Below are 24626 nucleotides of genomic sequence, written 5' to 3'. Positions count from 1 at the left end.
CTTGGACACTGCCAGAGATGGGGCAGAGGACGTTGTAGCCAGGTGAGAGTCAGTCTCTGCTCCCAGGTAACAAGTGACAGGACAAGAGGAATCTGCCTCAAGCTGTAGCAGGAGAGGTTTAGGTTGGACACTGGGAAAATTCCTTCACAGAAAGGACTGTCCAGCCCTGGCACAGCTGCCCAGAGCAATGGTGAATCCCCACCCCGGAGAGGTGTAAAAGCCGTGTGACACTTGGGGACAGGACTCAGCAGTGGCTCCGCAGCGCCGGTGCTACCCGGTCCCTCCCCCGCCGGGAGGCGGGTCAGGACGGGACGGGATGGGGCGGGGCGGCGGCGCTGGCGGCCCCCGAGGGCGGCGGAGCGGAGCGCGTCCCGCGCTCGGGGCCGCTGCCGGTCCTGCGCCTGGTGTCGGTGGCGGAGTGGTGCCCTGCCAGCCTTGTTCCCGGTGGCGGAGCGGTGCAGTCCCGGTGGCGGAGCGAGGCGGTGGCGCTGGCTGTGCTGGCGGGCGATGGGCGGCGGGCGCTGGGCGCTGCTCTGGGCGCTGCTGGCGGCCCTGCGCCCGCCCCGCGGAGGAGCCGGTGAGTCTGCTGGGGGCACGGAGGGAGCCGGGGGCGGCCCCGGGAAGGGGGGCGGCGGAGAGTGGGGAACGGAGCTTGTCTGGGGCGCGGGGAGCGCTTTCCCCGCGGTCGCTGCGCCGGGCCGGGCTGTGGCGTGGCCACCACGGGCACCCCGCCTCTGCTGAGCGCCCGGCGGGTCCCGAGGAAAAGCTGCGCAGGGATCTCCCGACGGTTTCTGGCTGCACCGCATCCTGGAGCGGGTCTGGCTGTTCTGCTGCACAAGGTTTGCCTGTGCTGGGACACACGGTTTGGCTGTGCTGGGACACAGGATCTGTCTGTTCCGGGACACACGGTTTGCCTGTCCTCGGACCCACGGTCGGCTGTCCCGGGACACATGGTTTCTCTGTCCTCGAACACATGGTCTGACTGTCCTGCGACACAGAACTTTGTTGTCCTGGGACACAGGGTCTAGCTCTTCTGGGACGTGATTTGGATGTCGTTACGACACAACTTGGCTGTCCCAGGACAAAGCTCTGTCTCTGCCCCACTACTTCACTGCCTGATGTGCCTCCACTTGCCAGGGACACCACGACCAGCAGGGACTGCAAACTGTGGCAGATCAGTCTGCGATTTATCTCATTAGCCATGAGCCAGCTACGTAGTGGTGCTGGGAAAATTTCTCGGGAATCACCGTGCTTTGTGGCACTTTGCAGTGCGGGCAGTTTGGTGGCTTTTCAACTCCATTAGTAGAAAGAAATGAGGAGATAAAGTAACTTTTGGACTTTAAAAAATCCTGTGATCAGGGCTGTCTGACCTTTGGGAGCTGCTGTGGAACCCCAGGGGTGCTGGTGGGGTCTCGGAGTTGCTGTGCAGATGGAATTTAGCAGGGAAGGCAGGAATGTGAGTGTTTGCTTTGGGCAGGGAGGAGTTAAAGTCATCACTGTCACAGCAGGAGCCTGCAGTGAGGAGCACTCTCTGTGGATGTAACCAGAAATCCTGAGCTGGTTTGTACAAAAGGTATTTGAATAAGGAAGATCTCTTTGGATTCAGGTGTGACCCTGGGGAAGATTAATTTCTTACAATCACAGGATTGTTTGGCTTGGAAAAGATCATTGAGTCCAACATTAACCTGACACTTCCAGGTCTACTTTTCTTCCAGGAAACTCCACAGGCAGGGGCTCCTCATTCCTCCTGCTCAACAGTGCCTGAGCAGAAGCTATAGTCAGCAGGTGAATTACTCCCAGCAGTGGGAATTCCAGGGCTAGGGATGCAGCCAACATTTTGGCAGACCTGGATGCATCATGACTGCAGTAAAGACCTTGTTGTTTCAGTCGCGGGGTGTGCAGCTCGCTGCTTGTTGTTCGTCATCCCTAATGAATGTTGTTCTTCATCCCGTATCACACTTGATTTTCCCGGTAAAATTCCTCTTTCCGGGGAGAAAGGCACACAGGACCCATGCAGCAAGAACTGCCTCTGTTGGCCCTGGAGTTTTGCTTCAATTCCAGGTGTTTCAGGAGAGCAGCAGTGCCCTTGCAAGTGGTTTGATTTCCACACCACCTTTTGCCTCAGGCCTGGCTGTGGTTAGGACGGGAGCTGCTCCAACACCCACACAGGCATGCCAGGCTTGCAGCTCCTTGGCTTTAGCCTGGGATTTTAGAGCCAGCCTAACTGCTCTGGACTCAAGCAAGGGCTGTCCTGCCACACAGGGCGAGTCCCTTCCAAGGGCTCGTGTGGATATCCCCATCCCAGATTTCTGGGGTACCCAAAGGCAGTGCTGGAGATGAGGAATTCTTGTACTCACATGAGTCAGAGAGGAAAGTATTTCATTCCCCGGCCAGCAAACACCTCTTCCCACTTAATTAATGTGAAAACAAGGCTGAGATCCTCCTTGCTCTTTGCATTTAAGCTTGAAGCAGCCCAGGGAAGCAGAAACCATCCCAAGACACAGCACAAATCCGTGTCCTCCGCAGCCAGGGGTCTGTGCCGGGGGAGCTGCTCCAGCCAGAACCAGAACCCTTCAAATGGAGCATGAAAACAGCAGTTAGAGCCTGGATTGTGCCAGGCAGGGAGCGGCTCCAGCCTGAGTGACCTCCGGGAGGAGCAGGAGAGGGAAGGGAATTTGGGGTCACCACTTGTTTGCATTTGGCAGATCCTTTGGGAGCTGTGGAAACACGGCTTCAAATCGATGTCTGTCTCTGCAGCAGTCACATGGGCTCTGTTTCTGTTGGGATGGGAGGCTTAGGGATGCAGATTGGAAAAGCTGAGGCTCTTTTTGTTTTTTTTTTTCTGAAAGGGAAACCCATTGTGCTTCAGGAGAGGCAGGGAGAGCCTCCCCCTTCCCTCTGGACTGAAAAACTCTGCTGGCCTTCTGTCCTCAAGCAGCATTTCTTGAGGGTTAAAAATAGGGAGAGATTTAGCAAAGGGATATATCCAGCCTCAAAATCGGGCTGTGTTTCTTGGCTCTGGGAAAAACACACCAGGCTTGTGCCCCATTACTCACAACAGTGATGACGTAGCTTTAAAAACTTGTTGTTTGATGTTTGAGGGCTAAAACCTGCGCAAAAACAAACTCAGCTGAGCTCAGGTTGAAAAAACCCTGTGCTGTCTTTATCTTTTAAACTGTGAGTGGTTATTTGGCTTTTCTTTCTTGGAAAAGGGAACTAATTTAGTTGAAATTCCTGTCTGGCACAATGCCTTTGCTTGCTGAATGGGAGATTTACCACTCGGCTCGGGATTGCTGATGGCTGGGAAAGCCTTAGGAAGCTCAGAAATGGTCCAGGAAAATCAGCCTCCATGTGGTGGATCCCCTAGGTCTGATCTCTTCAAAAATACACATACTTTTAGAGGAGAATTGCTTTACATGGAGCTGCTCTTCATCTCAGCCATGGGAAGTGCTGGGAGGTAGGGGGAAAATGTCATTTGGTGATTTGGAGGTGGGGGTATGAAGTCCTCAAAAAGAGCTTTCCCTTGGGAAAAAATATCGGAGAAGACCCTGGGAGAGCAACACTGAGCAGCAGCTGGCTCCTATACACTGTCCAAAGGCATTTCTTAATCTATCTGCAGCTCTTTTCCTGGGAAAGGCAGTGGAGTGGAGGCACTTAGCAAAAGTTGACTCAGAGCATGTCCTGCTCTCCCTGTCCTGGGAAGGGACAGGCTGCTGGCAGAGCCTAAAATCAGCAAAATTACAGCCAGGAGCTCTTCCTCTGCCCCAGCTGAAAATGCTTCAGATGAGGCCCTGCAAGGGGGTTGCTGGAGTAAAGTCCCAAATTCCTGCTGCCCAGGGATCCTTTTATATTCCAGTCCTGGGGGTGTAATGCAGCAGAAATAGCTCCTGCCTCTCCTCTGCCCAAAGAAACATGGCTGAATGTTTTCTTTAGCTTGGGCTGCTCCTGTCTGTTTTAAAACAGACTTTTCTGGAGGTGCTGCCTGTTCAGAATCCTGGGACAATATTTTGGGAAATGGAAATGAGCTGCCTTCTTGGAATTACTCTTGGAAGCAGTGGGGTTGTTTTGCTGCAAGGTGTCCCAAAGTTGCTGGGGGTGGTGACAAACCCCAGGTGTTCCCTTGCAGAGGATGCTGACGGAGAAGGAGGTGTGAGGCTGTACCTGTCAGCACATTCCCGGCGTTCCCAGCGGAGCCTGCTCGGCCACTGGCCCCACTGGAGCACCAGGGAGGAGCCCCCAGGCAGCTCTGTGAGACAGCTCAGCTTCAATCCCACGGTGCGACATGTGGTCATCAACGAGCACAAGGACGTCACCTTCAACTGCTCCATCAAAGTGCCTCAGGAGCTGCTCCGGCCCGATGCCCCAGGAATTTCCCTCTGGAAAGACGGGCAGGAGCTGCACGTGCTGGATCGCATCGCCAGCAGCCACTTTGAGATCCCCGATGAGGAGGAGGTGGCCATGACCTCCACCTTCAGGTGAGTGCTGTCAGCCTTCTGGAGCAGGTGGGAATGAGGGGTGCCCTGAGGGCTGGCTCCCAGGGAAGATGGAAAGCCACCAGCCCTGAAGTGGTGTCTGTTCTGTCTGGCAGCATCCTTGGTGCCCAGCGCTCAGATAACGGTTCCTATGTCTGCAAACTCAACATCTCGGGCGTGGAGGTGGTGTCTGATCCCATCCTGGTGCAGCTGGAAGGTGAGCTGGAGCATCTGTGGAGTTGTGTTCTGGCTGAGTGACCAGGAGCCGGAAGCCAGAAATGGGGAATCCGTTGCTTCCCTGTGTGCATGCAGGTCTCCCCCACTTCATCCGTCAGCCTGAGCAGCTGAATGTCACCAGGAACAGCCCCTTCAACCTGACTTGCCAGGCTGTGGGACCTCCAGAGCCTGTGGAGATCTACTGGTTCCAGAACAACATCCAGGTCAACCAGAAACCCCACATCTCCCCATCAGTCCTGACTGTGCCAGGTGAGCTGGGAGTGCCCCTGCCATGGAGTGTCCGTGCCATGGGACGCCACTGCTGGGAATGTGCCTTGTGCCATCCCACAGCTGGTCCCTGCCAGGAGGGGCTGTTCCTGTGCCATGCACAGCCCTGGGGCCCCTCTGGGACAGGAAGCCCCATCTGACCCCCTCTGGCTGTTGCCAGAAATCCCTTCCTTGGAAGAGGCAGGATACTCAACCAACTCTTTCCAGAGCCAGCGGCAGATTTTTCCTCCAGCCTCTGGCTGTGCCAACAGGAACCTGGCTGCTCTCCTGGGCTGCTGGAATGTTAGTCCCCCCATTGTGTCTCTGGAAGAGTTTGGCATGCCCCCTGTGCTGTGCGTCCATGGTGGGACACAGGGAAAAAAATCCTTGGTGTCCCATAAACCCCACTCTGGTTTTGCTGCAGAGGCAAAAGATGGGGTATTTCTTGCTTTGCTGGTGAGGAGGAGGCCATTGTTAATTAAGAGCTGGGCTATAATTGCCCAGTCTTGGCATCTAGCAACAGGCAGCCTTTAAAAGGCTGTGAAAGCCAGAAGAGACGACTCATTCCTTTTGGATGTCCTTGCATCTGTCTGGCACTTGCTAGGTTGGGTCATTGGAGCAGAGCTTCTCCTGGCACCTTGAGGCACTGCTGAGATGAGCCAACAGTCCCCAACTCCATCTGGGCATGGGACAGGGATCCCAAGCCCAGGGTCACCTCACCCAGGCTGGGAGAATCTGCCCTTGGGTATTTCCAGTGGTCCTTCTCTGCCATCAGCTGGGGGATTTGAGCAACCCTTGACCAGCACTAAATCATCTGACCAGGCTGTGACAGGGGTTCTTCTGCTTTCTGCCTTTCCCCTTTTGGGAGGAAAACAACCCCTTCCTCAGGGGCTTGTGCAAGGGCTTGGTAGGGACATCCCGTCTCCACAGGTCCAGCAGGCACGGCACACGCGTGCCCCCGGTGTGGGAGTGGGGCAGCTTGAGCCTGGGGTCACCCCTGGGCACTGGCAGCAGAAGTGTCATGGAGGGAAGTGAAAACAGGCTGAGAAAAGAAACCCTGAGTGTTTGCTGGTGGTATTGGGATGGTTTTGGGATATCCAGGGAACAGGGCTGTGTTTTCCTGGCAGGACTCAACAAGCCGGCGCTGTTCAGCTGCGAGGCCCACAACAGCAAAGGCCTGACTGCGTCCAGCCCGGGCCTGGTCAACATCAAAGGTCAGCTCCCATTCCCTGTTAAACCCCTGTGTCCAAGTCTCCACACGTCCTAGCACTCATTCTTCACAAGCTGAGGGAGATCCTGGCTTCAATCCTATAATTAAAATCCAGCAGGATCTGGCTGTAACATGATCATTCTGGTTTGGTCATCCTAGCACTGGGATGAGGGAGAAAGCACCAAAATTTAAATTTGAAAGCAAAACTGTCAGCTTCAAAGCAGGATTCGGAAGGGCTGCATCGCTCCTTTCCTTCCTTCATAACCAGGGCGGTGCTCCATAGGAATTTTCCATAGGAAACAGTGGAAATTGCTGACATTCCTGATGAGAGCCCACTCTGGCAACATGATGAAGGTGTTCCCCAAAAGAAGTCATGGCCTTTAAGCTGCCCAGAGTGGTCACAAATATAGAAATGGCTAAAATAGTCCTGAAAGTGACATTTTTGTGCTTCCCTAACCAGTGGTCCGGCACATCCGCAGAATTCGGATGTGGGGTCACACACCAAGCCCTGGGAGCTCCAGTGAAAAGCCGCCATGCCAGGTTTGTGTTTAGGCTTCTGGCTGACTGCCCTTGGCTTCTCCCTGCAGGAATTCCATCAGCTCCCGTCAGTGTGCAGGTTGTCAACAGGACAGCCCATGGAATCAGGATATCTTGGGTGCCAGGCTTTGATGCCTTCTCTGCCTTTAACAGCTGCAGTGTCCAGGTAAGCATCCAGAATTCACATATCCCTGCAACTCCCCCACACAAACGCTCTGAGGCAGGTGGAAGTTGGTGGTGTTTGGCATGAGCTGCACAGATTTCACAGAATCCTGGAATGGTTTGGGTTGGAAGGACCTTAAAAATCCAGTTCCAACTCCTTTCCAATACCTTCCACTATCCCAGGTTGCTCCAACTTGGTCTTGAGCACTTCCAGGGAGGGGGCAGCCACAGCCTCTCTGGTCAGCTTCTGCCACAGCCTTACAGGGAACATTTTCTTCCCAATATCCCATCTATCCCTGCCCTCTGTCAGTGGGAAGTCATTCTCCCTTGTCCCGTCGCTCCATGCCCGTGTTCCAATTCTCTGTCCAGCTCTTGGAACCCCTTTCCTATGGGCAACACAGTCAGGTTGTCAAATGTTTTATGGACCTGGTCAACCTTCCCAACCAAGCAGCATTCCCGAAGTCGGGATTTGGTGGGGCAGGTTTCCCTCAGCACCTGGGAAGGAGCTGAGGGATTGTCTGTGTCCTGGACAACTCAGGGAATGCCACCTCCCGGCGTAGAGCCTGCAGGCGTTTTCCGCCTGCTGCACGTGGCTGCAGTCCAAGCCCATCTTGCTGTCTCATGGATATAATTTTTATCCTGGAAAATCTCCACTCCAGCTGGGATAACATGTGGAGAGAGGCAACCTTTGAAGCCAGGTAAAAGTGAAAGGAATTTCAGGGAAGAAAGGTACCAGGGCTAATATTAGCACTATGTCCTGCTGCTGTCTTCTAGCCGGAGCTTGGGAAGTGGGGTGGAGAGCCAAGGAATTTCCTATGACTTAACATTCATAGTCTGTCCGTAGGAAATGGCCTTTGAAAGTGGAAAACAGGAGAGGGTTTCTGGCAAAAACACAGCTGTGACTCAGCCCTTTTGCTGCTGTCCCCTTGGATAATTCCTGGGCCCACCGAGCCAGTGACTCATTCCCAAGGGCTGCAGCTGGCCTACCTGCCAATTCTAACTGTTGCAGTTTGCAAACATCCTGATTTCCTTCCAAAATCCATGGATTTGATGGATTATTCTCAGAAGACAATTGAGGATCAGGCTGGATGCTCAGGATGTCTGGTCCTGGAAACATCGTGTGTGTTCCTCTGGTCACTGCACACCTCCCTCAGAGCATCTTGTGACAGTTTGGGGATATAGGTGGTATTCCCTGACTTTTTCAGGAGACAGGCAAGCCCTCAGCTCCTTCCCATTACATGTAAGGAATGGGGAGCTGAGGGAAACCTGCCTCTCAAAATCCTGACTTTGGGAATGCTGCTTGGCTGGGAAGTGTGTAACCAGGACAAGTGTGTGGCTGAAGCAACCCCAGGCTTGCAGAGTCTTCCAAATATCTATGTGGAGCATATCTGGGAATTTCTCCTTGAAAACCTGAGGATGAAGGCTATTCTTTTATATTTTGGCTATAAAACAGATGCTGAGACCATCCTGGGATACCATGGAGGGCTCTTTTGATTGAGCACAAGGATAGGTGTCCTGCCATCCCAAAATCATGGATGGAGGCTTTTCAGAGGAGTGCATGGCCCTGTGCACATTGGTTGGATTGTCCTTGTTCTTGCTCTTCCCTCTTTCCTCCTACTGTCCCAGTGCAGGTAGTGCTTCCCACAAAATGAGAGGTTTCCTGGAAAGTGCTCTGTGGGCAGCTTGATGGGGGCTCCACATCCATGAATTTGTCTTTCTGTGAAAAGTAGGACTTCTTTTTGAGATGTTGAATTCATATATGCTGGTAAATGTGACAAAGATTGGGATTAGTCCCATGACATCCCACAGAGATAAATCTTGTTTTCCAATGATGTGCTGCACAAAAAACGAGCTTTGTTTTGGTTTTTTTGGATGTGCTGCCTGTTATTTTATTTGGAGCTCCTTTTGCTCCATGCCACAAAAAACAGCAAATCATCCCTCCCTCCTTCCCAGCGTCCCTGGAATGTTCCCAGCTCCACACATGCTGGAGCCCTCTCCCTGTGCCCTGTGAATGTCCTGCCATGAGCTTTCCCTGCAGGAACTTTTCTCTGCAGAGTTCAAATGGGAGGCAGTGCTCTGGATCCTGTTTTCCAACATCTCTCCCTGCAGGTTGTTGCTGACTAATCCCTGTTTGTGAACTGATTTTCCAATTAAAGGTCAAGGAAGTTGTTCCAAGAGGCAACGTCTCCCTTCAACCCTTCCACACCTCGGTGCCTCCCCACATGTATCACATCCAGCAGCTGGAGCCCATGGAAGAGTACAACATCCGTGTTTCCTGCGGGAATGAGGTTGGCTGGTCGGCATTCAGTCCCTGGATAACGGCCAGCACCACCGAGGGAGGTAGGAAACGGGGAGTGAGGACTCAGAAGGGTTTCCCTGCCTCAATCCCTCTCAATGAGAGGCAGCTCTGGAGTCCTGATTGTTCCTAGGGTGGGAAAGGAAACTGCCCCATTTTCCATGGGCTTTCTGGTTGAGCTTCAGCTCGTTTTCCATCAGATTTCCACATCTCTGCACCCATTTTCACAGCTTCCCTCTCCTCCTTTCCCATTGATTCCCACAGCTCCGACCACGCCGCCATTGAACGTCACAGTGTCCTTCAATGAATCCAGCTCCTCACTGGAGATCCGCTGGGTGAAGCCACCCCTGGAGAGGATCCATGGGGAGCTCCAGGGCTACCACCTCTGGTACAGGTGGCACAACTCCGAGGGCATGGTGAGTCACCAGGAAATGGGGAAGAATGGCTAAATCCTGGAAAAATTCCCAGCAGGGATGTCCAGATGGGTTTTGGTGCTTCCATAGATTCTTTTGGAGCTCATTTCTTTGCTGTCTTGGGCTTTCATGTTGGCTTGAAAGTACTCCTGGGCTTAAATTCCCTGGAATTTCAGCTGTTCCTTACTCAGATGGGATTTATCCCTGCCTTAACCCACAGCACAGAATTTCAGAGCTCAAGGAACTCTTTGGCCCAAAGGCCTCTCCATGAATGCATGAAATCAACCTGGCACACCCTGCTTGCCTTTTCTAGGATTTGGGAAGTAGCTGCATGAATTCACTAGGGCAAGGTTGTCCTGGCCTCTGGGCAAAAGATTCCATCCAGAGCCCGTGGATAACAGCAGGAATGGATCCAACTGTGGTTTGGGTTCCTCTATGCCAGGCTGGCGGAGTGACCCCAGCTGGAAACAGTGACTCATCCCCATTTTTTTGTCGGATGCTGCACTTTCTGTTCTCCTTTTGCTCCTCTGTATAGATCCAGCCTGAATGAAGCCAGGGGAACAAAATCATGGTCTTGTGACTCAAAGAAAAAGTGCTGACAGGAGTTGTCTCTCCAGCAAAAGGCCAAATCCAGGCCTTGCCCTTTAAGCCCTGGGAGAATTATTTTTGTTGTTGTTGTTTGTTAATTTTTGTCCCTTTTTCCAGCTTATGGAGTGAAATTTTTCCAGTTCTCAATTTTTCCATGAGTCTGAGGCACAAGACTGAAGTTCTGACTCCTCAAAAAGCTCCTTCTAGGGTTGGACTCAATAATCCTAGAGGTCTTTTCCAACCTAAATGGTTCTGTGAGAATGATTCCATGAAATAAAGTCCCTGAATTGTGGCCCTGCACAGGCTAAATCTGGACTGCCCCAAAATAACCACCAGTTTTTGCAGGATAAAGTCAGGAAGAAGCTGGATTTTGGTGTCACAGGGCCACCTGCAGGCCTCTTCACAATCAGAAAATTCCCAAAAGTTAGTTTATTTTCCTCCTTAACCAACAGTCCTTGTTGGAGCCAAGGCTGCCTAAGTTGGGACAGGAAGAAATTCCTCAACTACCACAAAACTCATAAAATCTCATTAAATTTGGCAGATCAGCCTTGCTTTGTGCTCATGGTCTGGGTCTGTCCTCTGACAACACAGCAGAGCCCTTTAGGACAGGGAAAGAATCCCAATTTTAGGCTAGTCGTAGGGAAGGGATCCCATATGGAAACAAGGAGGAGGAAGGCAGGAATGTGGAAGCAGAGGTGAAAACAGGTCCCAGCTCCTGTTGCTGCCAGTAGGTGCCCACACATTCCCAGGGCCTGGGTGTTTCACATCTGTTTCTGTGGCTTTTTTGGACCAGGGAACAGAAACTGGTTCCCTCTGAGAAGCTCTGATTCTCTTTCCTTGTCCACTGATCCCCCTCAGCTCCATTTCCTCTCCTTGTCCACTGATCCCCCATAGTTCCTGCTTTTTTTTGTGAGATGTTCAGGAAGGAGCCAGACGTTGCTGGGCACGTTACTCTGCCAGATATTTTGGCTGCATCTGGGCAACTGTTTTGCAGTTGGAAATCGGCAGGGAGCAGCAGCAGCGCTTTCTCAGCTTGAAATGACCGGGAAAGGATGGAATTTGCAAGGAAAGGCTCCCGTCTTTTTACCAAGCCACACTGCCTTCCATGGTACCAGCCAAGGAAACACATAAAAAGTTGGACTATAATTAGCTGGACACAAAAACCACAGAAGTCAGAAAATATCTGCCCTAGAGTCTACTTCCAGAGCACTTGGACAATCCTACCAGGAGCACACGGATCCGTGGTGCTGAGGCTTACAGAGCTCCAGTAGCCAAACTGGCCACAACAAAGGCTGAGGGTCACAATCCAGAGCCGTTCCCTTCTTGCTAGATCCTTCCCTGCCTCTTTTCTGGCTCTGGCTGCCGCTGTTGTGAAGCAGAGAGGGCCAAAAATGCTCAGATTGAATGGGAAGCACTGCCCAGCTCCATTACTGATCCCATCCGGTCCTTGCACACAGGGCTATTCTTCTCCGTAAATAGCCGTGTGCTGCACTTCCTCTGGGCTGGGAAAGCAAAGCAGCTCCAGAGGTTGCCAGGGGGACAATTCTCAGTAAATCCCCAGGTTTCCCTGCCTTCCCCAGCCCAGGATTTTCTTCCTTCCCTCTCTCCAGGAGATCATCTCCGACGAGGCCTGGCTGAACGGCAGTGTGGCCGTGCTGCCTGTGGTGGCCACCAACGCCACCTGCTCCATCCGTGTGGCCGCTGTCACCAAGGGGGGAGTAGGACCTTTCAGCATTCCTGTGGAGATCTTCATCCCTGCCAGTGGTAAGGAGGTGCAGGGCTGGATGCTGGGAATAATGCAGGGTGTGCTTTCCATAAGGCTGTTTGACATCACTCCATCCTTCTTCGGATGCTTTCCCTGTCAGCCAAGGATCCTGATTTGGGAGCAGGAAAGCCTCACTCCTCATTCCCTTTTTTCCTGTGTAACCCTTTGGGCTCCGCTGAAAACCCTTGGGAATTCCTACCCCAAGCCCCGGGTGCTGCAGGCTGGCTCTTTCAGCAGCTCCATTAACAGGTTATTTTCTTAGGATTAATAACCTCAGCCCCCTCTTCGACTCCAGCCTCTGGGAATGTTGACTCCTTTGTCATAGCCCTGGGATTTATCTGTGGGACAATTGCTGTTGGAGTCCTCCTCTGCTTGTCCGTGGTCATCCAGAAACGATGCGTGGAGACAAAATATGGGTAAGGGATGGGAAACAGAGCGGCCCCCAAGGGGTGGGTGGCCAGCAGCCCATGCGAGATTTGGGAATAAGGATTCTGTCCCCAGGACTGATGTTGTTACCACAAATGACATTTTTTATGCCCATGGTGAAGGATTAAGTGGGTTTTTCCTTCCCCTTCCTTCCTTAGCTCAGCAGTTCACCTTTTGCTTGCTATTCCTTTTTTTAAAGGGAAGTGAACTTGTGCAATTTGGTGGGGGAGATGTTTTGGCACGGAAGTGAGAAAGCAGAGGATGTCACTGGTCACCAGAGGGTGACCTGGACTCAAGGGAATGGCTGGAGCTGTATCAGGGGAGGTTAGGCTGGATTTTGGGAAAAGTTCCTTCCCCCAGAGGGAACTGAACAGGCTCCCCAGGGAATGATCATGGCTCCAAGGCTGCCAGAGCTCCAGGAGCATTTGGACAACACTCCCAGGGATGCACAGGGTGGGATTGTGGGGGTGTCTGTGCAGGGCCAGGAGCTGGACTGGATGATCCTTGTGGATTCCTTTCAACTCCATGACTCTGATTCCATAATATCCCATGTCCTGGAGAAACCCTCCTGCCTCATCCCACGCCTGGGTTCAATGGTCCAGCATTGTTTAAAAACACAGACAAAGGGCTGTTTTCTGCTGCAGTAACCCAACACTCCTCACTTATCCTCATGACTTCCCAAATGGTGTTTAACTGCCCGTGCTCCTAGTTTGGAAACTGGTATCAAGTAAGGATCCTTTTTGTAACTGGTTATTGTCACTCTTTCCCCACTTTCCCAGCTCTGGAGCATCCTGCCCTGCTTCTGTTTCCCAAAGCTGGACTCTGCAGGGCTCCAGCAACATTCCTGCTTCTTGAGTAGGAAATGAATATCCTATATCCTCCCCAAAAGCTCTGTGATTCACTCCTTGATGGTTCAGTGGTGTTTGTGGAGCTGTTGTTTTGCTCAGACGTTGCAGGCAGTGGTGGTGATCCAGGAAAAAGGAAATGGAACATGCATTTCCCTTTTTCCTACGGATCTCTTGGGCTCCTGCCCCTGCCATACTGATTCCTTCAAACAGCTGAAGCAGCCACAGCAGATGTGTTTGTGTTCCCTCAGAAATGCTTTCAGCAGGAATGACTCGGAGCTGGCAGTGAACTACACAGCCAAGAAGTCCTACTGCCGGAGAGCCGTGGAACTGACCTGTAAGGATACATTTTTATCTCTCTGGAAAGAGCTGGAGGGGAAAGCGGCAGTAGGTGGGAGGTGCCTGAGCTCCTGTCCCCCTCTCTTGCAGTGGGAAGCCTGGGTGTCAGCAGGGAGCTCCAGCAGAAGCTGCAGGATGTTGTCATGGACAGAAATGCCCTGAGCCTGGGAAAGGTCCTGGGAGAGGGTGGGTAAAACTCATCTCATTCCAATCTTGTGCCATGGGCAAGGAACCTTCCATGAGCCCAGATTGTCCTTGTGTCACTGATGAGGAACAAGCCTTTTGGCTCCATCTTGGAGCATTCCAGATCTTAGGGATCTGGTGATATCATGAAAGGTGGTGCTTTGGATAAAAGGATTCCTTCTTTCCTCTGGTGCAGGGGAGTTTGGATCCGTGATGGAGGGACGGCTCAGCCAGCCCGAAGGGCCTCCACAGAAGGTGGCTGTGAAGACCATGAAGTGTAAGTTGTCTCTCTGCCGCACAGGTCTTGGTGTTTGTCCCACTGGATACCAACATTCCCAGCATGTATCTTAGGAACGGCATCCTCCCACTGTTCCGGGGTTTTAAAGCTCTTTCTCTCTGTTTCCCAGTGGATAACTTTTCCCAAAGGGAGATCGAAGAGTTCCTCAGCGAAGCAGCGTGCATGAAGGACTTTGACCATCCCAATGTCATCAAGCTCCTCGGTATGGGCTGTGCCTCCCCACCCTCCAGATGGGATTTGAGTAGACCTGGATCCCTTTTTCCAGGGCACTGTGTGAGTTGTCCATGTTTCCCAGGGGTGTGCATCGAGCTGAGCTCCCTGCAGGTGCCCAAGCCCATGGTGATACTGCCATTCATGAAATACGGAGACTTGCACAGCTTCCTGCTCCGCTCCCGGCTGGAAATGGCCCCCCAGGTAGGGAGCACTGGGAGCAGAGGAGTGGGATGGGATCAAGGTGGGAAGGGAGTCCCTCTCTGCAGCTTCTACAGGCTTGTGAGTCAATGAATGGCACGGTCTGAGGGATGAGAGCTCATCTGCTGCCGTGGGCTCATCCATTGGGATGGCAGCCATGGAGAGGGAAGCCTTTCGGATCAACAGTGTGTAATCCCCACCTTCCCTCCCCAGTTTGTGCCCCTGCAGACCCTGGTGAAGTTCATGGTGGACATTGCCCTGGGCATGGAATACCTGAGCAGTCGGAACTTCCTTCACAGGGACTTGGCAGCTCGGAATTGCATGTGAGTGTTTTCCTCTACTCTATCCCATGGGATGAACCTTGTGGATTTACAGCACAACTCTGCTCCTTTTAATAAAAGTTCCCTTGGTTCTGAGAGACAGAGCTCAGCCTGGGGTTTGGAGCTGTCCTGATCCCTGTTTGCCCCCAGGCTGCGGGATGACATGACGGTGTGTGTGGCAGACTTCGGGCTCTCCAAGAAGATCTACAGCGGGGATTACTATCGGCAGGGCCGCATTGCCAAGATGCCGGTCAAGTGGATCGCCCTCGAGTCCCTGGCTGACCGTGTCTATACCACCAAGAGTGACGTGGTAGGTCCCCTTGCCTGGAGAGACAGTCCACTGGGCTGAGCCACACCATGCTCCTGTGGATGTCATTCCCTGGAAGTGCAGGAGGCTGTCAGAGCCCTTCTGCTGCCAGTGCAGTTGGTTCCTTGAGTGGGCTGCTCGCCTCTATCCTGATCATTCCCAATTTTGGGAGCACCACAGCTCTGCCCATTGTCCCTTGGATGCCAGGCAGTGACCTTTCCCCATGAAAAGGTTCATTCATTCCTCCTGGAAGTGTCCCTTCAGCATCGGCCTTTCCCTTTGTGCTGGCAGTGGGCATTTGGCATTACCATGTGGGAGATTGCCACGCGCGGGATGACGCCGTACCCAGGGGTGCAGAACCACGAGATCTATGAGTACCTCTTCCATGGGCAGCGCCTGAAGAAACCCGAGGATTGCCTGGATGAGCTGTGAGTCCTGGGATCCCAGCTGGGAAAATGGATTTTCCTGGGAACAAACCCCTTAATGTTTGCCCGACATGCCTAAGGAAAGCTGGATCCTGGAGCAGAGCATGTGTCAGCATCTGCTGAACTCCAGGCAAAAATCACAAGAGATATCCCGAGGGGAAGCACTGCATTTGTAGGGCTGGCAAGGTCACCAGGAACAGTCAGTGATGGGACCTCTTAGTATTGTATTTCTTTATTTTTGGATTTGTTTTGGCCAAAAGGTCCTGGCTGGTGATGCTTCTCTTTGTCCCACAAAACTCCCTCTAAGGCCTTCCTTGCCTCAAATCTATACATTTCTGTCCCCCTGGAAGGGGGAAATGCAGAATACACAAACCTTTGGATTTCTGAGCAGCTCAGCAAAGGCCTTTCTCTCAAGCTTCTTTCCTGAGTTTTTCATTAGAGCTGAAAATATTTAACCCCCCATGGCTGAGAGCTTTGAATCTCAACCGTATAAACGGAGTTCATTTCCTAAAAGGCTCCTCTCTACTGCCAGTTTCTGAAGTAAGCAGTGAAGGAACCTCTAAGAATCCAGCCTGCGTGAGGGCAGAGAGGCTGGCAGGGACACGCTTCCAGGACTCTCTGACATCCAGCATGGGAGCAGGCACCTACCAAGGGAAGGACTGGGCATCCCACACACAGAGCTGGGATGTTCCCAGGGAACAGATCCCAGGGCTGCACTGGAAGAGACTTCTCACACTTCTAACAGCAGCTTGGGCTGCTTGCATAAATCCATGCTCTTGGCAAACAACCTGAGCAGAGGGAGTTGGTTTCACTTTGATTTAATGGGAATTTCAAGGCTTGCCCAGCTTGGAGGGAAACTGGGAATTAGCCCCTATACCTCCCCTAATCCAGAGAAGTGCAGGCTGCCCAGAGAGGCTGTGGCTGCTCCATCCCTGGAAGTGCTCAAGGACAGCTCGGAGCAACCTGGGATGGTGGAAGATGCCCCTGCCCATGGCAGCAGGGTGGGAATGGATGAGCTTTAAGGTCCCTCCCAAACCAAACCATTCTGGGATGCTGGGATCCCCTGTTAACCACACTCCTCCCCCGATTTCCAGGTATGAAATAATGTCTGAGTGCTGGAGAGCCGACCCTGCCACTCGCCCCACTTTCTCCCAGCTCAAAGTCCAGCTGGAGAAGCTGCTGGAAAACCTGCCCAGCACCAAGGCATGCGGGGATGTAATCTACATCAACACCGGCCTTCCCGAGCAGAGCCCAGACTCCACGCAGGATTCGGGCTTCCCACAAGCGGACTCCGATTTGGACACCGGGGAGGTGTCGGAGCCTGGCTCTCCCAGTGCAGAGGCAGCACTGGTGGCTGTGGATGTGCATCCCAGCGAGCCGTGGGACTCCAGGTACGTTGTGGAGGAGCAGCTCGGTGGCCCTGTGGAGGAGCCCTATGTGCCACTGCTTCCCTGCCAGGGCTTGGAACCGGGGAGCCGATGGAGCCAGGCCAGCACTTTGCCAGCATCGGAGCGGCTATGTGCTGGGAGCTGTGGAGAGGACTCAGAAATGCCATTGGGAACAGTGTGAGTGCCACCATGGCAAGGACACAGAGGGAATATTTTAATAAAGAGTTGTCTCTTATTTATTATCTCCTGCACAGTTTTCCTGGTGAAGGCTGGCTCTCCCCAGAAGCTTTTTCCTGGGTTGAAGTCCCAGGGGTTTGGAATTAACAGTGGAATTATTTTGCTGTATTTATTCATCTTTTCCAGAAGAAGAGCAAGGGGGGTGTACGGTGCTGAGGGGGCAGATGGCCTTGCAGGGCCTGGTGTTTTCCGCCTTTTCTATCATGTCTTCAGGTTTGTGGGATGGGCAGTCCCCTGGATGCTGAGGGCTCCAGCTCTACAGCCTGCTGGGGGATTTTACACTGCAAGAGATCCCCACGAAAGACAGCAACAGGAGCCCCAGTGGGAATAGCTGGTGCTCCCACATTCCCTTCTCCCTTGGATGGATGTGTTTCCATCCATCCCATCCGCGTGCCTAGGAACCATCGCTCCTGCTGCAGCACCAGGGAAACAGGAGCCTGAGGGTGGTCCTGGGAGGGCTGGAGCCCCCAGCCACGGCCTAGCTGTTCCCTGCCGCCCCTTCTCCTTTTGGGGGGAATTCTGCTGCTTCCATAGCTGGGGCTGCTTGGCAGCAACTGGAGCAGCTGGACCTAGCACCTCTTGCCTCTCCTTCGGGGAGACCGGGCTGGGGGAGGGGGTGCAGGAACTGGAGAAGGGAGTACTCAGCTGGGGAGGGGGTGCAGGGCTGGGAAAGAGTTTCCCTGTCCGGCGCGGGGGGCTGCCAGGGGCTCCCGCACGGTGCCCGCTCGTCCCGGCAGCACCAGAAACAGCTTTGCTGGAGGGAAAAGGCACCCCAACCGCTGGGGATGGATGCCCGCAGCGCCCTGCCGGTGTCCCGGGGGATGGATGCCCGCAGCACCCCGCCGGTGTCCCGGGGGATGCGCGGGGCCGGGCCGGCGCCGGGGCGGGGAAGCGCCGCGTCCCCTGCACGGGGCAGCGCGGGGGCGGCGCGGGCGGGGCGGGGAGAGCGCGGGGCAGCCGGTCCCGGAGAGCGGCGGGGTCGCACCGCACCATGGCGGGGCCGCGGGGGGCGCAGGGCCGCCTCCCGCCGCTGCTGCTGCTGCTGCTGCCGCTGCTGCTGCCGCTCTCGGCCACGCCAGCCGCCCAGGTGAGCGGGGACCGGGACCCCGGGAGGGGCTTGGGGGGGGGGGGCACGGGGCTCTTCTCTGCTTTCCGCTTGCTCCCCGCTGCCCGTGCGCCCTGACAGCCTCGCAGCTCTGCCCGCGCTCCTGCCCCGGCAAACAGGTGGGCAAAGCCCCAGTCTGCGCTTAAACTTCGCAAACTGCGCTTGAGCCGCGCTTAATGCGCGCGCGGCTTCATTTGGGCTGTTTTCGCCCTTCTTAGCCCACACCTGAAGCTGCCCCCGAGTACACCGAGAGCAAAGAATCCCCGTTTGAGGCTTTTGGAGGGGGGAAATTTTTCAGCTTTGCGGTGGCTCAGCATCCCGCCGGAGCTCACGCTTGCTCCTGGAGTTAAACCCAGCCCTAACAAAGAGCTGTTTATTAAAGCCATGGACGCGCCAGCATCTATTTACTTTTGCCTCCCTTCCTCTGGGCTCGGGGTATCCCAGAGCTGCCAGCACAGCCCGGCTTATCTCCCCCGGCTGCCCGGGACTCCCGAAACTGCTCCTGGGGAAGCAGAGGACACTGAGTTCATTGCTTGGCCTGCTGTGTTTGTCCTCCCTCAACCCTCAGCAGCTCTTTGGAAACGGGAATCATTCCACAGTGTAGTTATGGAAAAGGGGAAGACCTCCCTTCGACCAGGTGGGACAGAGCCCACCAGCTCCGCTTGCTTTCCTGGAATTCCATAGCCCCTAGCCCAGTCCCTGTGTGCTTGTCCTCACTGCGTGCCGAGATTTCTGAACTCTGGGAATGGCTTTGCTCTTTTTCCCCAGTTTCAAGTCAATTCCACAGGAATCCCATAATAACGGTGCCTGTCTCCGGCATGAGTCAGCCCCGTGGGAGCGATTGGTTTGCAGGCAGGAGTCCCACCAGCGTTCCTGGCCCCAGCAGAGCTCACAAGACAGCTGTTTTCCTCTTCTTTTGTCATGTGGAAGTGAGACAGGGCTGGAGCTCCAGCAGGATGAAACATGAGTTATAGCATCTCTCCCACAAAGTGATCCCAGCCCTGCCTGGAGTGCAGGCCTAGGTGGAAAAAACTCCTGGATCTGGGTAAATGCAGGGGAAAATACGAAGTCAGGGTGCTCAGGGAACATTGGATGCTGTGGCGCTCCCACACCAGCCTCCTCCCAAGGGCAGCAGGCTGGCTCCTGGGAGGAGTGGCAGCACAGAGAGGTCCTCATACCTGTCCCCATCCCTGTTCCTGCAGAGCTGCATCAGCAGGCAGCAGCTCCTGGCTGCCATCCGGCAGATGCAGCAGCTGCTGAAGGGCCAGGAGACACGGTTCTCTGAGGGGCTGCATGCCGTGAGGAGCCGCCTCAGCACCATCCATGCCTCCCTGGCCAAAGCCACCCCAGAGTTGCCCGCTGGTGAGTCCTTGGGGGAGTATTCCAGAGAAATAGCAGGTAAAGAAGGAAGCATAGGGCTCCCTCCAAACTCATCCCCTTTTCCATGGTCTCGCAGCTTCCTGTCCTGCCCTCCAAGCCCCTGCAGGTGGGAGGAAGTTTGGCACCAAATATTTGGTGGGTCATGAGGTTCACTTTGCCTGTGATCCAGGATTCCAGCTCCTGGGCTCCAGCACACGAATGTGCCAGGCCAACGGCAGCTGGACAGGGCAGGAGCCCCGCTGTGCAGGTACTGCTCATTCCCTGCCCTGGAATGTCCTTTGGAAAAGTGGATTTATTTAAACATGGGGGAGCTATTGGGGTACTCAAAGTGGGGAGGGATCACAGCTGACCCCAAAAGTTCCAGGGATCCTGCAGCTCCCATGGCTTTAGGATTTCTCAGTCTTAAGGAAAACTGGGAATTACAGCTGGAGCAGCTCAGAAGGAGGGATGAGGGGAAATGGTATAGTGGCTATGACGTGCAATAGGGTACCAAAGCATCCTGGTGTGTGCAGCATTCCTGAGGCTTGCTTCCCAAAAGGAGATAAAATGGAATATTGGCTGCTTTTTCTGCAGAGATCAGCGAATGCTTGAGCAGCCTCTGCCAGAATGGTGGGACGTGCTTGGAAGGTCTCAACCACATCAAATGCCTCTGCCCCCCGCAGTGGACCGGGACCACCTGCCAGTACCAGGTTCAGACTGGTGGGTGACCCTTGCTGGGGGATAAATGGGAGTATTTAATCCCCCACCTCATCCCATCCTGCCATTTTCCCACAGCTCCTCCCACCTGGAGCGTGATGGATGATCCGGTCTTCAGCCGGCAGCCCCGCTGTGCCCAGATCGCCCAGACTCAGCAGTGCAGCTGCGATCCCGGCTTCCACATGAGCGGCACGGCTTCCAACGGGATCTGCCAGGGTGAGCCGGAGTCACAGAGTCACATCGGAAGGGACCACCGTGGCTTAGCCCCACAATCCCAGAGCACATAGCACGGGGTTGTTTCCAGAATATCTATGGCTCTGGAATATCTCCAGTGAGGGAGACTCCAGACCCGCTCTGGAGGTATGGGCCGCTGCTCCGAACTGCTTCAGGAGGCTCCAAACTCCTTCATCCAAGCCACAGATGGCTGAGTTCAAACTGGGCCCGGTGTCGCCCTCTGCGGGACACCGCTGGCCACAGCCCTCAAGCAGCCCCTGTGCTGCTGATCCCATTCCCTGAAATCTGCCATCAGCCCATTCCCAACACACCTCACTGCCCGCTCCTCCCGCCCGCGGTCGGTCTCTGGGTTTTCCCAGGAGGCTGAAGTGAGACCTTGCTGAGTCCCTGTCTCTGCAGACCTCAACGAGTGCGAAGTGTACCAGCAGGAAGGGGGACCCCGGCTCTGTGCCCATGCCTGCATCAACATTCCTGGCTCCTTTCTGTGCTCCTGCCCCGCTGGATATGTCCTGCTGGGCGACGGCAAGAGCTGTAAAGGTGAGGGGGCTGGAATACACTTGGCCCCAAGTGCTTTGTCATTTTGCCCCACTTTTTTCTCCATTTCCGAGGCAGAGGCTGGTATAGAGGGGAAGGGGATGATGGAGCGACACTTAGTGGGATGCATCAGATGGAGGATGTTTGGATTGGCAGGAGCTCCAGCTGGATGTGGAGCTGGGTGGGGAGATGAATCCCAGGGTTGTGCTGGGGAAGAGAAGGGAAAACTCCACCAGAATGCTTCAAAAGAATCCCTAAAAATGAAAATAAAATGCTTTTCTGGAAGCAATGCTTTTCTGGAAGCATGGCTGCTCCTCTCCCTCTCTTCCTCTTCCTTCCCCTCTCCCTTACCTTTCTGGATGATGGAGTGACACTTTGGGCCTGCACCTCCTTGAAGACGACCCTGCTGTGGCTGTGGGGATGTTCCTGGAGCAGGGAATTCCTGGGAAGAACCAAAAGTAATGTTAAACCCCCAGAATTCCAGGATCAGTTCAGGGAGTGGCAGCATCTCCTCCTGTCCAAAGGGAACTGAGGTGCGGGTGGAAGGCAGTGAGTGGGAAAGGTGGGAGGCCAAAACTGCTGTGAGCGTTGATTGCTCCAGTTCAGGGTGAGAAAATCCCTAATTCCCTATTCCTCCCTGATTTTCCTGTGTTCCATGGCATTTTGCTAATGCTCCCAGCAAATCCTTTGCATTCCAGCTCCTCCCAGGTGTCTCACGGGTGTTCAGTAAATAAAAAGGGATGGTGTTTCCAAACAATCGAGCAGAAAGTTTGGAAAAGCAGCTGCCTTCCGGGTGGGAGAAGGCTGCTCTTAACCCATGCTGGCTTGGGGCAGAGCTTTGGGAGAGGAGATGGAATTCCAGGATGCTCCCATAGTTTGAGTCATTTTAAACTATTTTCTGATGGAAAGGTGAACTCAGTTGGAGGCTTCCAGGCCCTGACTCTGCTTCCCACCCCTGTTTTCCAGATATTGATGAGTGTTCCCTATCCCAGGATAATTGCACGAGTGGGAGCACCTGCATCAACACTGGGGGGGGATTCCAGTGCGTCACCCCCCAGTGTCCCCCAGCCACCGGCAACATCTCCTATGTCAAAACCTCCCCCTTGTAAGTGTTGCGCACAAAATCCATGGCACGGCATCCCTACGTATCCAATACCAGCGAGGCAGGGGGCATGGATGCTGCATTCCTGAAAATATCCTGTTGCTTTTCCTTTTGCAGCCAGTGCGAGCGCAACCCATGCCCCATGGAGAGCCGCTCGTGCCACCAGACACCCAAAACCATCTCCTTCCACTACCTCTCGCTTCCCTCCAAGCTCCAGACTCCAGCACCGCTGTTCCGCATGGCCACGGCGGCGGCTCCTGGCCGGCCGGGCCCTGACAGCCTCCGCTTCGGCATCGTGGGTGGGAACAACCACGGGCACTTTGTGGTGCAGCGCTCAGACCGGCACACCGGGGAGCTGCTGCTGGTGCAGAGCCTGCAGGGGCCCCACACCATCCACATAGATGTGGACATGGCCGAGTACCTGGATCGGGTGTTCCAGACCAAGCACCTGTCCAAAATCACCCTCTTTGTCTCAGCCTATGAGTTTTAGGGGTCACTCCTGCTCCTCGCCCAGCATCCCATGGCTGCCCGGGAAAGTACAGGCTGGAGGTGCTCTGCAGCCAGCTGGCATCCCCTCTGTCCCAAAGTTCTTCTTCACATGTGGATTTATGCCTGCCAGGGGGATTTACACCACCAAATGAGGTGGAAAAGCAGTGGGAAGCCCCATCCTCATCCCAGCTCCAGAGAGACGATGTCCTACAACAGCATATGGAAGCCACAGCCCTGATTTCCTTTGAATTCCCATTTTTTCCTTTAGGAAGCAGTGAAGCCAAGTGTGAGGGAAGAGGGAGGCTCATGGCCTTTCCTGCTCTCCTTCCCTGTTGCACCCAGTTCTGCTTCCTAAAACACACTTCCACCGTCCCTTTGGAATGCTAAGAATCCCCCTGGCAGCCTGTAGGGATTGAGGTTTGGTGCCTCAGTCCCCTGGGATTGATTGGGACTGGAAAACTCCATGAACACCTGGGTGCCCTCCTTGTCAAGTGGGGAAAAGAAGGAATTCCAGGGCTATCCCTGCTCCTTAAACCTCCCAAATGGGGATTGCCCATGGATCCTCCTCACAGCAGAGCTTCAGCTGCATGTGGAGGTGGGAATATTGCCTGCTCTATCAGTCAGAGCCTCCATCCTGGCATAGGAATGCTGGGAAAGCTGTGATTCAGCTTTTCCCAGGGGGACTCACCCTCCTGCTTGTGCATGTTCTGCATGTTCCCTCATCCCGCTGGATTTAGTACTATTAAAGGATGATGTAAAGGATGTCACCAGAGTGAAGCACCTGATGGATGTGTGGATGGGGGTAATGCTCACCCAGAGCAGTCCAAGGGGAATTGGGGTCTGGGAGGGCAAGAACCTATTACCTATGGTTTTACTTTCCTGCTTTGTTTTGTTTGGGAGGGGTTGGCTGATAGCAGGGGGCTCATTCCCACCACAGCATCCTCATCCCTGAGCATTCTCAGCCTGAAGCATCCTTTCCCCCAAGGAATCCTCATCCTGGGAATCCTCATCCCTGAGCATCCTTTCTCCTGGGAATCCACACTCTCTTACATCCTGCTGAGCTGCACCCACTATAACCATTCCCACTCCTTGTCCCAGGGAAAGAGACTTCCTAAGATGGATCTGTCTCCTCTGGAGGACTGATCCTGGATTTTTGAGGAGTATAGGAGCTTGTGAAGGGGTTGGATCTCTCCAGCAGAACAAGAAGGGACATTCAGGGCTGCTGTCGGCGGATGGAGGATGTTTGGATTGGCGGGAGCTCCGGCTAGACGTGGAGCCAGGCAGGGAAATGTATCCCAGGGTTGTGCTGGGGGAGGGAAAACTCCAGAGTGCTTCAAAAATGTCCCTAAAAATTAAGAGAAAATGCTTGCCTAGAAGCATGGCTGCTCCTCTCCTTCTTCTCTCCCTCTCCTCCCTCTCCCACTCCCTGCCACTTTCCAGCCTCGCCGGACATGCTCCTCCAACAGGACATGACCCTATTTTGGGATGATAACAAAATATGGGAGCCAAAAAGCAGGAATCTGAGAGAGGACAAGCTCCTGACAGGGCAGAATAGTTTCCATCTGCTGCTTTCTCTGGATAACACAGCTGGAGATGGGCGCCTGGACTGCGCTCTGGAGGCTTTTCCTTGCGGCACGATCCCAAACTGAAAACACTTTCCTGATTCCTGAGGCCAGGGTGAACTGGTTTCTCCCTTCCAGCCCTGGAAAAGTTTAAGTTCGGTTCTTTGCCTATCTCAACCTCTGGCTGCCATTCCAGTTGTCTAAAGATTTTTTCCCTTCCCAGAGTGGCCACTCCAGCATCTTTCAGACTTCCCAAAGTTGGAATTTGCAGAGAGAGGCTCTTCCAGTCTTGAAATACAACTTTCATTTGGGATAATAATATTTTAGAGCTGAAAAAATAGCAAGAATGCTTCTGCTTCCCTTTGGTTCCAAAATCACCATTTCTCACCTCAGAAATTTAAACCAAAAATTTAGGATTT

At 54.0% G+C, this 24626-nt stretch overlaps 2 protein-coding genes across 4 annotated transcripts; both read left to right on the top strand.

The window, feature by feature from the left end:
• Positions 1-369: 369 nt before the first annotated feature.
• MERTK (MER proto-oncogene, tyrosine kinase) lies at positions 370-17103 on the top strand. Of its 2 annotated transcripts, none has more exons than XM_063391327.1 (19): positions 370-577; positions 4127-4475; positions 4589-4689; positions 4785-4958; positions 6083-6169; positions 6753-6868; positions 9021-9204; positions 9425-9576; positions 11772-11925; positions 12222-12342; positions 13449-13534; positions 13627-13722; positions 13916-13996; positions 14127-14219; positions 14313-14431; positions 14642-14751; positions 14899-15058; positions 15347-15483; positions 16575-17103. In XM_063391327.1, exons 1-19 carry the CDS (start codon positions 508-510, stop codon positions 17047-17049), a joined length of 2865 nt encoding a protein of 954 aa, XP_063247397.1. In that variant the 5' UTR covers positions 370-507; the 3' UTR covers positions 17050-17103. The 2 variants fall into 2 exon arrangements, with proteins under 2 accessions (XP_063247397.1, XP_063247396.1); XM_063391326.1 differs by having other exon boundaries at positions 12189-12342.
• Positions 17104-18029: 926 nt separating this feature from the next.
• On the top strand, positions 18030-23412 carry FBLN7 (fibulin 7). Of its 2 annotated transcripts, XM_063391328.1 has the most exons (8): positions 18030-18192; positions 19413-19572; positions 19667-19837; positions 20164-20289; positions 20365-20502; positions 20920-21057; positions 22021-22159; positions 22274-23412. In XM_063391328.1, exons 1-8 carry the CDS (start codon positions 18097-18099, stop codon positions 22644-22646), a joined length of 1341 nt encoding a protein of 446 aa, XP_063247398.1. In that variant the 5' UTR covers positions 18030-18096; the 3' UTR covers positions 22647-23412. The 2 variants fall into 2 exon arrangements, with proteins under 2 accessions (XP_063247398.1, XP_063247399.1); XM_063391329.1 differs by lacking the exon at positions 18030-18192 and having other exon boundaries at positions 19245-19572.
• The last annotated feature ends 1214 nt before the right edge of the window (positions 23413-24626 follow it).

The sequence above is a fragment of the Prinia subflava genome, chromosome 2 (assembly GCF_021018805.1).
Source record: "Prinia subflava isolate CZ2003 ecotype Zambia chromosome 2, Cam_Psub_1.2, whole genome shotgun sequence".
NCBI lineage: Eukaryota > Metazoa > Chordata > Aves > Passeriformes > Cisticolidae > Prinia > Prinia subflava.
The sequence above is the reverse complement of the archived record's forward strand: the minus strand, read 5'-3'. Positions and strand labels throughout refer to the sequence as shown.

Coding starts and splice junctions, on each gene's coding strand:
- MERTK (XM_063391326.1), top strand. CDS start 508: ATGGGCGGCGGGCGCTGGGCGCTGCTCTGGGCGCTGCTGGCGGCCCTG. Junction 4,690..4,784: donor CATCCTGGTGCAGCTGGAAG/GTGAGCTGGAGC, acceptor GTGTGCATGCAG/GTCTCCCCCACTTCATCCGT. Junction 14,752..14,898: donor TTGGCAGCTCGGAATTGCAT/GTGAGTGTTTTC, acceptor GTTTGCCCCCAG/GCTGCGGGATGACATGACGG.
- FBLN7 (XM_063391329.1), top strand. CDS start 19,260: ATGCAGGGGAAAATACGAAGTCAGGGTGCTCAGGGAACATTGGATGCT. Junction 20,290..20,364: donor CCAGTACCAGGTTCAGACTG/GTGGGTGACCCT, acceptor ATTTTCCCACAG/CTCCTCCCACCTGGAGCGTG. Junction 22,160..22,273: donor TATGTCAAAACCTCCCCCTT/GTAAGTGTTGCG, acceptor TTCCTTTTGCAG/CCAGTGCGAGCGCAACCCAT.